The sequence below is a fragment of the Acanthaster planci genome, linkage group LG08, assembly GCF_054643075.1.
Source record: "Acanthaster planci isolate LZ-2023a linkage group LG08, COTS_SCS, whole genome shotgun sequence".
NCBI lineage: Eukaryota > Metazoa > Echinodermata > Asteroidea > Valvatida > Acanthasteridae > Acanthaster > Acanthaster planci.
The window spans coordinates 13,045,880-13,058,983 of record NC_141784.1 but is presented as its reverse complement, the minus strand read 5'-3'; the positions used below and the strand labels follow the sequence as shown (position 1 = coordinate 13,058,983).

The 13,104-nt window shown below is 41.7% G+C and overlaps 1 protein-coding gene across 14 annotated transcripts in view; it reads left to right on the top strand.

Annotated features, from left to right (window-relative positions):
* LOC110977379 (thrombospondin type-1 domain-containing protein 7A-like) overlaps positions 1-13,104 on the top strand; it is a 164,472-nt gene that overhangs the window by 123,974 nt on the left and 27,394 nt on the right. For 13 of the 14 annotated variants that reach the window (XM_022231450.2, XM_087139758.1, XM_087139759.1 and 10 more), the window contains 7 exons: positions 1,479-1,627; positions 2,543-2,707; positions 2,876-2,932; positions 5,995-6,197; positions 10,562-10,748; positions 12,329-12,551; positions 12,965-13,080. In XM_022231450.2, coding sequence (XP_022087142.2) covers positions 1,479-1,627; positions 2,543-2,707; positions 2,876-2,932; positions 5,995-6,197; positions 10,562-10,748; positions 12,329-12,551; positions 12,965-13,080 — 1,100 coding nt within the window. The remainder of the gene's footprint in view (positions 1-1,478; positions 1,628-2,542; positions 2,708-2,875; positions 2,933-5,994; positions 6,198-10,561; positions 10,749-12,328; positions 12,552-12,964; positions 13,081-13,104) is intronic. The other variant, XM_087139765.1, reaches the window with a different exon arrangement.

Below are 13,104 nucleotides of genomic sequence, written 5' to 3'. Positions count from 1 at the left end.
AAGTAACAGTACATGTAGGTTTTTTGATTTATTGTTCAGTACAGACAAATATTAATCTGTTTTACAAATTGATGGAAGTTCATGTTTTCAGTTTTACTGATTCACTATGTGCTCGCTGAAAATTTAGAGTTATCTTCCACTTTGGACGTCTTTGTTCCTTTTGTTGTAGTAATCTCACCTTGGGTTACAGATTCCATGTGGTATTCCCATTTTCAAATCGGACACAGCATTTGTGAGTCTGGTTTGGATTTCAAGGAGGTATCATAATTGAAGTGAAACGTCATCTTTCTTACTGGCGGGGCATTTCAACTTGCTGTTTGATCATGCAGGGAAAAAAGGCTTGCACTGGCAATTAGAAATGGCCATTAGACACATGGAGGGAGGGAATTATTCTCTAATTGCAAATCCGGACATGTACTTTGAGTCTGAATCACTGACAGTGCACTGACCTTCCTCATCAGAAGTTCAGATTCGTTAATCTGAACAAAGTGCTTTGACTGCTTAATTTAAAGGAAACAAGCAATGAATTTTTCTTGGACTCCTTTAGGCCTATGCCTTTTCGTAATCTCTTTCAATATGTGGAAACTATTTGAAGTCCTTTTGGAATGAAGTAGGCCTACATGTATATTTACAGAGCACTTTTTTAAACATTGAAAAATTTAAACATTTTAAACAATTTAAACATTGAAAAATGTAAATCTGGAAATAGATGGAAATGCTTTCTAGGAGCACACTTTAGAAGTACACTTTGTGCTTGTCGGTATTACTAAAGAGTTCAGTAGAATCAGGGAAAAAGAAATTCAAGATTTTTCCCACAGTCAATGCATGTTGTAGTATCAATTGGATCACAAGAACCCATTTTGTATCATAAACGGGAATGGTTTTTGTTACTCTGGTTGTATTTTTTTGATGACTCTTGCACATTCAAATTTGACATTTCAACTTCGCTAGGTTTTGTTGTAAATGCATTGTGACATCAAATCTGTATTCACTTTTACACCAAGTGTGAAACAGCTTAAAGGTTAGTTCATACTAAGCGTGAAAGTGAACACGAATTCAAATTTGTGAGGTCAGACCAAATATTCACGTTGCGAATTCATGTGAAATTTTCAAGTGAAATTTTGTGGCAATTTTTTTGTGACGACAAACTCTCATCGCTTCACATTTGCCTGAAGTGTGAACTGGCCTTTAGTGGGAACTTCATTTAAAATCTGTCAATTATTCAAACAAGCCCTGGTACAGATGTAGTTCATTATTAAGGCATACAACTTTCACAAGTAGCTTCTAATAGACGAATCCAAAGGAGACACCGTTCCTATGGCAAGTCACAACATCCTATTTGGAGAGGCATGTAGTGCACGCCTACTGCCTGAGTAAGAGTAGGATGGCCCTGCAGTATTGGCTTCTAATTCTTTGTACCTGACTTGTCTAATAAGGTTTTTGTAGTCTCAGCATCATTTGTTTTTCTCATCTCCCAGCTATGTGTGGCACGCGACTGAATGGAGCAATTGCCAGGTGGATGCCATCCTCGCCCCGTATGAAAGACTACACTTTGGTAACCATGAAACGCTGTGTGGTGGAGGCATGCACCAGAGGGATGTCTTCTGCACTATGCTTAATGATACAGGTGAGGCAAGCATTTAAAAAAAAACAAAAAAACAAAACAAAAACACCCATGTTGTGCTGTTGAAGCGTGAGTTTTACCCTAATTGTTTTTCTGCAGACAAATCACTGCACACTTAAGATGGCCACCGCATAATGGTAGGAGCATTTTGCCAGCTGTCATCAAGGAAAACTGTCCAAGGTTGATTATTTTGTGTTAAACCAGGCACAAAGCATTTGCCATTTCCAAGGTCCTCCTGATGTACAGTGATGGCATGCCTGGACATTACACTAATCCCATATTTCAAGGCACTAGAAAATAAAGCAAAGACGAAGTTTCCACCTAGAAGTTCGGTAACATTTCATCTGAGTGCCGAGGGACCTTTGATTGATGATACTTTGATACAACACAATTCACCTAAGCTCAAATGCTTCTTCAGTTCGGTAATAGGCCTGTGTACTGATGACATCACGCTTTGTTTACATGTGCACTTTCCTATGGAGCCAGTGAGGGCCCACAGGCCACTGAGCACCATCCGAAGACATACATGTAAAAAACAGTGTGGCATCATCCGTTCCATGGAGGTCTTTTGGCACTCTGGTGCAGAAAGAGTGCTTCACACTTTCCTCAACACTTAAGGTTAGTTCACACTTGAGGCAAGTGCGAAAGTGGTGTGAACTTAATGCCACAAACTGTTTGCCGTGAATCTCACTAGAGTTGAAATGTGTTCAACAGTTGAGAATTCGTAGCACCCATGCTACATCTGACACCACAGAATCGTGCATTCACTTTTGTGCCAGATACAAACTGGCCTCAAGTGTGAACCCAACCTTAAAGAGGTGACGGACTGATTTGGAAATTTAGAGTGAAGCTTACCAGCGTATAATACCACTGCCCAACACAGACAAGTCACCAAGTGATTTCATTGCCCTTGTCCAGATTTTGCTCCAGTGTCACCTTCCCTCTGCAACCGCAACACCAAGCCAAAGCCAATAGGGCCCTGTGAGGTGCCCTGCCCTTCTCCCTGTAAGGTCACGCCATGGAGCCAGTGGAGCGACTGCATCTCAGATCAGTGCAGCCCCCAAAACAACAAGAGACTCAAAGGTGCGTATTGTCCCCACACACACAAAACAGATAATAGTGAAGCACACTATCCTCATCTTTCTTTTATCTGGAATTCTGCATCGTAGAAGTCTACGTAGAATAGACACTGCGTCACTAGCTCTTTTTCCAAGCCTGACCCCCGCTGTTTCTCTTTCACCTATGAAGCAGAAACCAATCCACTTTCCACCCCAGTTTGGAATCGAACTCAGGACAACAGCATCCAAGGCAAGTTTCTTCACCTCCCCTGCCTGCCACTCGCACATTTTAGGAGAAAAATTGCCATACTTCCATCACGAGTGTTCTATTCAAGTCACACGAGTGTGTCATTTTGCACCTGTGCACCCCACGAGCAGCTCCGTTTTATGTGTCCATGTGCTCTTGTGTAATGGCTTGCGACCGATTGATGTTTCTGGAACAAGCTTTTTGGCATCATGGGCGTCAGTAATTGGAGAATGCCCTGTTACTTGAGAGTGCAAATTCTGAAGAATCTGTTGCTTGATATATGTGCATCAAATGAAAGAAAACTAACCTTTAAACAAATACACACACAGTGGTTATATGTTTGTAGTGAGATGAGGTAGCCAAAGCGAGGATGTGATATTATGAGTTAAACCTTTCAGAGATCCACGGTGATATTCTAGAGCTTGGCCGCATGACATCAAACCAGGTCTGTACTTGAGGTGAGAACTCATGGTGACTCACTGGTGACTGACATGGTGACTTATGGCAGACTGGTGCACTGAAGTTCAGTCAGTGCTTTTTCCGGCAATACATATTCAGAGTTTAACAGCTGAAGGAAGTCACTCATCCACACGTACAGGAGTTGAACCAGCAATAAGTCCCAGCAAACCATTGGCGTGTCCAAACTGCCTGGCTGACCCCAGTGTGAGGTCAGTGACCCCGAGGCAAGGTCACTGACCCTGTTGTTTGCTGTTTGGATGTGAGTGTTGGAGGACCCCATCCTGAATGCTAAAGGATTACTTGCTTGTTCAAGATAAAAGTCTTCTGTGGGTCATACCATTCAACAGTGCCAAATTTCATGGAGCTGTTAAGCAGAAATATTGCTTAGAAATATATATTTGCTAAGCACTAATCTGCTGGATACCAGTAAAAAGCTGTATCACATTACATGAATTCTTGGGTGGTATTCTGTTTCTGCTCAGCAGATATTAGATTTCTGCATTAAGCATCTCCATAAACTTGGCACTTATTGTTCTTGGAATGCCCTGGCTTAATGCACGCCGTAACAGCACTGCAAAATGGGTCTCTTGTTTCAACAGTAACTTGCAAAGTTTATTCCACAAAACTCAGCTTTTGTTTGGCATCAGAACTTTTCCAAGAAAATTATTTAATACCCTACAATTCTTTATTAGTTTGAAGCTGCTGAACTACATGTAGGACCGATGATTAGACCTTCAAAAGCATTATTTTTGCAATCAACTGTTAAATTGAACACAAAGATTTTTCCCAAAAGCTTTTTTAAAACTGAGCCTGAGTTGTGTCCTTTCTCTATTACTGATTTGACAGCAATTGACGAGGGACCCATTTTGGCAGTCACTGATGTTGTAAAGTCATAACTCTGGGTCGTTATTGAGCTGTTGCAGTCCCAAACCCAGTTGTAAGTCAAGTCACAAGGTGTTGAAATGAACTGAGACAAGGACGTTCCTTGAATTGGTTTTCATTCAAATTCGTCCTTTAACATTTGTGACCTGACTTATAAACTGACTTGCAGTGGACTTGTGATTTGACTAAACTACAACTTTGCCTTGACATTGTGGCTTGTCAGGTAGGGGTCTTGTATGGTTTGACCAACAGCCAAGAAGGGTCCTTGTCATAAATGCACAGATATACTCTACTTCTAACTTGAATGGACTTCCGTGTTGTCTGTAAGTGTGTTTTGACTGATGACAGCACTGCATTGCTCCACCATTTACATGCCATATTAACCAAACCAGCTTGCCTTAAACATGTCCATTAAGTGTAGGGGGATTACCCACAAGTTTGAGGTGTTCCTGTGCTTGTTTGACGAAAGTTTGAGCTCTCTTTCTTTTTAAGTTTGTTTGGATGTTAGACTTGACACATCTGTGATGAGAGATAGAGACAGTGTTTGGACGGACACAAAAGCCGACTTTTTTCTCTTAATAATATTTTGCACAAATTTGTTTAGATTGATTGATAAAATGGAAATGTTATCATTAATTTAAGAAAAGAGTTTCCTTTGACAGACCTAGTTAAGGTTTTCAAACCTCATGTTTACTGTGTAGCCTTATAATTTGTGAGGTATCACTGTCAGTGTGTGTGTGTTTGTGTCGTCATTTGTGGGGGTTGCGTACTGTTGTGATTCTCAAAAGACATCTCATAGGCTTAGGTATATCAGAGCATTTGGTGTGAAAGCGAAATAGTTTTGGACAGAGGTATTGGAAATCAATGTTATGTGTTGTGTGTCCATTGTTCTGGCCGATGTCGGTTTTTGTCATTTTCTCATTTATGGTGGAGCATGCTGTCTTAGCTATTTTCTACAGATTCTGCAGGTGTCTTTCGAATTTTAAACAATGGCGACAGTGAGGTCAGAACTCTTCCAGCTTACTGGAAGAAAGCCTAGCTGCCTCGCTGTCGTCAGACTTTAGTCTGTAGATGCTTCACCCTGATATCAGAGTATACAACAGCCAACCATGATCAGAGAGGTCTGGAAGGTTTTGACTGTGAACAGACACTTGTATATATACATGGGTTTAACCATCCATAACTGTTATGGGCCCTTCTGTCACTGAGTTTCATGTATACATTGTGAAAATGGATCATTGGCCATGCATTTCACACTTGAGTGGCAAGTGATGTATCCATGTCTAGATCTTTACATCATAGGACCACACAAGCTGATGATGGCACACCAAGGATGATAAGTGTTAAAGTGAAATTTCTCCCCTTTTTGTTGCTGGTAAAACAAACAAGACACTTGCCTTTTAACAGACGGTGAACACATGCCCATAAGAAGAAAAACAGCTACAGTTATTGATACATGATACATTTCAATGCATAGAATTAGACTGTTTCAACAGTTTCTTGTTCATGAACACATGGCGTCAGAGGCATACATGTATACACTTAATATTGATATGGCATGATTTGGATGAGTAATATCACTTGCGAAGCTTACAAATAGCAGATATTATGCAGGAAGGGTTTTGTGCCTCAAAAAAAAGGGCGTCAAAGGGTTTTTTGTTTGTCCGTATGTGTGTTCAGCATAAAAACTCTCCAATGTTTGTGTGTGATTTCTTACATGGCAGGTCACAAAATCAGAAGAAGGGAGGTCACAGTGGAAGCAGAGGATGGAGGGGAAGACTGCCCTCACTTGACCGAGTATGTGCCCTGTGACGTTGCAATCTGCTTCAAGTGGCACGCCAAGGATGCAGGAGACTGCGTGCCCGTGGATAGCAACTGTGGCGAGGGAGGTCAGGAACTGAACATCACCTGCCTGGACATGAATCAAGTGAGACACCAGCAATTATGTCAAGGAGGGCAGCTTGTCAATCAATTTTTTGTTCCTCTTTGGCTTTTTTTTCTCCCCCCTTGTCACAACTGGCAGTGGAGTGCAATCTGTCTGTCAGTGAATCAAGTCAAGGCCGATGTTGATGTCTGATTGTCACTCCTTTACCCTTGACAAATTCTTCCCTATCTTTCTTAAGAAATGCAGTTGGTAGTTGTGCCCTGGTTCAGTCTGCTCATGGTTTAGTCTGTCCTTGCCAAGAGCTTGTTCTGGTACAATTACCAACAAAAACAAGAGTTTCCCGTTTGCAGGAAATGTGAAACTGTTCAAAGTTCACTTTGACGTGCAACGATTTTAGGAATCCCTCTCGCAACATTTTTAGTGTAAAAAAAAAATCAATCCATTTTCAGAATGCCTTTATTTCTTTTCACCCTTCAAATGCACACTGAATCCAGCATTCCTTCATTTTGTTTTATCTCATTTACCTCAGGGTGCCTCAGAAATTTCTGTTTGCAAAGTGGGAGTTACTCACTGAGAACACTAGGCCAGACCTTTTCATTATGCCACACCTACCACCCACGTGCCATTTATTCTGTATTTATTGGAGAGTTTTATATAGCTGTGTAAGTCGATGGGATCACTTTCACAGGATATGCCTCTTTGCATGAATTAATGGCCCGTTGTCCAACTGCATGTCAAAAAGGGCAAACTGGGCAGCTGTCAACTTCTCTTAAAAGAACACGCAGTTGACAACATGATTAATTTCCTGCGCTGTTAAGCACCAACATCACCTGTGGGATGTCAATAGCAAAAAGTCACTGTAAATCAAGTATCTCAAAATTGGGAATGAAAAAAATTGGGAAAGCGTGAAATGGGCCAGAAGATGAGATTTGACAATGATGTCCCTACAAGCGATATTTCATCATACCAGTTTGATATTTTCAGCTGTTGGATTTTAAATCATTGCCGAGGGTCAGGCCAGTCAAATTGTTTTCAAGCCGAAAATATTTGAAACACTGATACAGTAGCTTCGCTTTAGAGGGTTTTGTGAGATTGCACTCTTTTCTGGAGTGTGATGCATCGACTCGGTTGTGGGCTGAGAGATGCCAGTTGTGTATCTGATTCATCAGATTGTTGAGATCCATCGCCTCCGTGGATCTGTTACATGGGAAGGACAGCATCGGGTGTGTCTCATCAATCGGCCTTGCCACTTTTAATCAGGGCAGTCACGCTGGTTGGATGTGGCGAAGGAGGCACTGTGTGGGATGCTCTTTTTTACAGGCATTTTTGCAGCAGTTACTGGAGTGCTTATTTCATACAGCATTTAGCCTTTTTTTAGCTCATGCCAAGAGGCAGTAGCTATGGAGAGGCATGATCATACTATATTATACAAACTATGCCTGCATGACTGGTGACCTTGGGAAATTACCAGTTTTGTAAAATAAGCCTTTAACCATTTGCTGCCGGGTGGATTTTTCTTGAGCAAGACAAGATGCCAACTCATTTTCAAGATTTTCCGTTTTCAAAATTCTTCAAAATTCATCATTTCATTTAATGGCCGTGTATACCAAAATGAAGGACTCTTTGGGCACTATTCTAAAGCTGACAGGTAAAATTCATTGACTCCTGAATATTTCAGATAGGCCTGCAGCCTTGGAAAAAGAGCCCAGATTGTGCGGTGTTACGTAAGATTCTTTTGTTGCCGAAACTGGCACAGTGCACTGCTGACCTCTTTTCAATAGGGGCCAGATTAGCGTGCAGTAGTGTTGTGTGGCTCATCGCTGTGGTGGTGGAGAGTTTTTGTCCCCAGTGGTAATCCACTTGCTCTAAATGCCTCAAACCGTGGTATACTGTTTCAAAACAAGGCTGGATTATCTCCACTATTGAGAGCGAAAAAATGTCGGTAATGCCCAGCAGCTCAGTCTTTTATGCTGAGTACGGTCTTTTGTTATAAGGCCCAACTCTTTTGTCCCAGTTTACGGGCTCCCCAGCTCTGCATATAAAGCCTATGTACTCGAAAACGGGTCGCCCGGCAGGAAGTGGCAGGTCGTGTCTCTACTCACTTGCTGTGACTAGATACATGTATATAACATCCCATCATTGGCTGAGTTCTTAATATTAATTCTTCCCCTGATAGTGTCTTGGTTATGCAAAGCGTCTTAATTCTAGCTGCCCTAATTCCCCAGGTTATTTATCCTTGTGCAAAAGAGGAAGCAGTCTATCAATCCAATGAATATTTTATTTATGCTGTGCTTTATTAAGAAGGTAGACAGGAAATGGTTAAAGAGGTACCCAAATGACTGCATGTAGATTCAGATCTCTCCTTTAACCCCCCCCCCTATTAAAGAAAAAAGAGAGAGAAGTTCGCTGGCCTGGCCTAGGCCTAAATGGTCAACATCATGCCCTCCAAGAGATGAAGCCATGCACAACCATGAAACCTGATCGGTCGCCTCATTAATCTTTGTGTCATCCCATCTGACACGCTGTCCTCCCGTCTCGTTAGCAAGCACAAGTTTGTTCTGGGGGACGGCTGATGAAACCGGCCGTGGATTGTTTCCATTTGTAGGGGACTTCAGAGCAGCTCTCCTCTACCAAGAGGCAATTTTCTTTCATTTGATAGGAACAATCTGCAAGGCTGCGGGCATTTGTTGTTTTTCACTGCTTCTCAGTCATTTGAAACCTATTTTTGTTTCTGTGTTCAGCATGTGTTTGGCGGGCATGATTACCTTCTGCTGGATTTGTGTCCCAAACAAAACAGCTGGGAATGAGTCGCTTCCCCTCTCTTCACATCACTCTTCAAGAAAAGTTTACAGGGATGAAAAAACGAAAAGGATCTTCAACTATTCTATCTATTAGTTACATATATTTGAATGACCAAGGCTGATTTCTGGGCATCTTGTCTATAAGCAATTCCATTGTAAATTGTCAACTTTGATTATATTTCCTTTCGGGGATGGGATGAATTCTGCATCAAAATGTACAAATGCACAGAAATGTTTGTCTTTGCTGTACAAACAAAGTCTTGTCACCACAACAGATGCCACCCTTGCTTTAGACTTTGTGTTAAAACTCAGACAAAGTCAGTCTCTTGCAAGTTGCTCAACGACTCGCTTTAATTGCATGAAAGCTCTACTGTTGACACCAACTGCTGTTTGCCGCCTTGTGTCCCATATTTCCTGCCTGAGATCTTGGGTCAGTGACTTGTACAAGACATTCCCTTGTCCCAGTTTGTGTCTCTTTCGCACATACCCCCCCCCCTTAGTAAGCAGTCATTCTGTCTCCCCGACTGTTGCACATTGTATGCTATGTGTCTCAGGAACACACAACTCGGTGTGTATTGCCTATCACTTTTTGAAACACGTCACTTGATAGCTTCTGTCTGTTCCAAGCCCCCTGATATCATATACAGCATCCTGTTCACGTTTTCGGTGTCTCCTCTTGTTAATGAAAAAATACATGCTTTGGGCAAGGAGTTTCAGTTTGTCTCGTCAGGGTATGAAACTGATTGTTATGTTTTATTCGTGGCTCCACGAAAGCCCGGCAATAGTACATTAGAATCTCCCCTGCACTGCGATGAGTAATGAAGAAGATATTGATGGAAAGGAAGGGGGGGTTTCTTGTACGGTTCACGCTTCAACATTTCTCAGATACCATGGCTACAGTGCATTATTCTGGCGTCATGACAATCGGTTGCCAGGCACCCCAGCAGAAACTTGTTTAACAGAAAATTAACTCCGCGTCCAGTTGATTTGATCCCCCGTGTATGCGTGACAGCTGGGGATTTCATAAGTCATTGCCCTGGGATTTCCTTCAGATTTTAATCCGGGACTGTTGTGCTAGAGTGCAGAGTTTGCATCGTGAGCCTCCACACAATGCATAATGATATAAAGACACCTGACGTATACGAACATTACATTGCTTTTTCACAGCTATTGCTTGCTTTTAAAGTGGCATTAAAAATGTGATCCTGACCCTCTTTCACTTTAATACAGACAAAATGACAGCTGGGATGCAACACTATTTATTTCAAGCACAGAGTACAAATCAAAGAGTGGGAATATCTTGTAATAAATCTAGGCAGTCTTTCCTAATGAAGATAAGATTTGATCAGTTACTGTCCAAGTTATAAAGATTCGGTGAGCCTCCATGTTGTTGTATGTTTGATTTATGGTTGTAGTGAATCTGGTGATTCTGTTCTCAGGCAAGTGACTTTTCCTTAACGTTGCCAGTGCAGTGTAGTAATGCCTAAAGAAGAAATGTGGATACCCCCCTAAGTGACCAAATCTTGATTACATGACATGTTACATTGCCCTGCTTTGTGTTTGCAGTAAAAAACCTCACTTTCAATCTGGTATCCCCATATATAGACTACTGTTGATGAGGAGCTGTGTTCGAATATATCGCCCAAACCGGAAACGCAGGTCCCGTGCTGGGTGCCTTGCCCCAGTGACTGTGTGGTGGGTGAATGGGGGGCCTGGAGCCCGTGCAGCCTTGCGTGCGGTAAAGGCGGAGTCCAGACACGGTACAGGAACATCAGGGCCTACCCCGGACCAGGTGATGCTTGATTTGATTAGATTTGATATGAATTTTTTTTATTTGATTTCTTCATTATGTTTTAAATCATTTCAAATTCTCTTGATTTTGGTTGTGTCTTTGATTATGTCAGTATAACTTTAAGATTATCACATAAGAGCTTTGAACATTTTGCTTGTTCTATTGGTTACCACGCAAGAACAATTTCTGTTAATGCATATATACATATACATGTAGCTAGCCTTCTTATTTGCCAAAAGAGAAATTTAAAGTTGACAAGGAAAGTGGAACTAACCTCACTCCTTCCTAATAAGCCTTTTGCTAGTTAAATTTAAATAAAATCTGGTCTACTGAGTTGTCTGATTGCACATAAACATAACAACTTGCATTCCCAGACTAAAGAACACTGTTGCTTTGCCATGGGACTTGGGGCAATTTTTTGCATACTGACCACCGTCTCTGGAATGGAATGGTTCCTTTGTGCCCTTCTTACCCATTGACTACAGTGTATTGGTGCAAGGCATCTCTTATGTAACCAAGTAAAAGCTTGCTCGAATCACGAGGTACACATTACCAACAGCGTCTTTAGTATGGAGAATTCAAATTGTTATGTTCATATGAATATAAACATGGAGGAAGGGCACAGAAGGAGTTGCAACTCTGGCACTTTAAAGTGTTCAAAAATCATCGCCGCCGAGTCAGACAAATAACAGTAAACATTCCAAAATGCCCGAGTACTGCCTGCATCTTAGCTAAACAAGTGGGGCCAATACTATCCTAGCAATAGTTGTAGTGTTTTGCTTGCAATTAAATAAAAATTATTGCTGTGACCAGGAAATAGAGAGAGAAAAATCCCTGATATTAGACCTACTTTTGCTACCATGAATTAACTGTTTAAATTTTGATACATTGTCCATTATCCATGCAAAAGCTTGTGATTTTATTCCCCTCCCTCCAATGCATCAGTTTTTAAAGACTTGGTACGAATTTGACTATTAAAGACTGGCCAATAAAATGTCAGCTACTGCATAGAACAAAAATGCACTATTTCATCATAGGGAGTGATCATGAAATCTAGTAAAATACGCTTTTGTACAAACGGCGTTATAAAAAATGATTCAAACAAACACAAAATCTTGTGTGAACAATGGGGCAATTTATCCCCTAAATAACTCCAGAAGAAAGCGTTCATTAAGGGCAATGACTGCACGTGTACATTTAGAGCACATGATGTAATGCAAGCAACTGCGTAAGTATCAAATTGGATGTTATGATATCATACCAAGCACCAACAAATTCACGACTATTCAATTTCCTATACCTCAGTACATAAAGCTTTAAGGATTTTGATCATTACCAGCGAAAAATTGCAGCAGGGATGGAAGGGATTTCGTTGTTGTGAAACAGATGATGCATAGCTATGGCTATGGACATACCGGGCATGCCAGAAAGCGGTAATTCGCCAGACGTTATAGCCCAGGCAGTTCAAACTCCTTTTGTGTCCTTAGTCTGTGTTTTAAAGAACTGAGTGCACCTAGATTTGATTCAAATTGAACTCGCCACAGGCTAATTGAATTTTTGTCCTCTCGCACCCATCTCAGGAGGTCATGAGTGTCCAATGCCTCAGCATCTCATTGAGACGAGAGCCTGCAACGACCACAGCTGCGCTCACTTTGCTTGGCGGACGACCCCGTGGAGCGAGTGTGTCAGCGGTCTGAGACCTGTGTTGCTGGAGGGGGTGGAGGGCATGTGCGAGGTGGGGCGCCAGGTGAGGAGTATGGAATGCATCCGGACATTGCAAGACAAGCTTGCACCTGAGAAAAGGTTGGTAAAAGCATAATTCTCCAGGCTTGTACTGCACACTTATTGGTAGTTAGTCGCCAGTTATATTTTCTCTGTCTTTCAATAGAATAAGCCTCCTTTAAAGTTTACTTAACATTTATTTTGGTCATGTCTCTATGAGGACAGACCTACGAAGATGCTGTGCAAATCCAAAATCTGAAGAATCCACAATTTCAGATTCCAGACCCAAATTTTTAAAAAGGTCATCAATTGTGTTATGCCATTATTCATATCCGTTCGTCAGTGTTTTATGATAAAAAATTATAATGGTGTAATTGTCCATGAAGCAACAGCCTCCCAGTGACAAAGTCTTAAAATTGCAAGTGCATAAGGCTCTGCCTACCCGGCCATGATTTGAACAAGCTGCTGGGAAGTCTGTCTGCTTGCTGCTGCAGGTGTGGTGAGCAGGGGAAGCCAGCCAGCGTGCGAGAGTGCCACATACCCTGCCCTCAGGACTGTCGGGTGTCCAGCTTTGGCGAGTGGACCGCTTGCCCGCAATCCTGTGAAACTGGTGAGTACAAAGAGTCAGGATGGC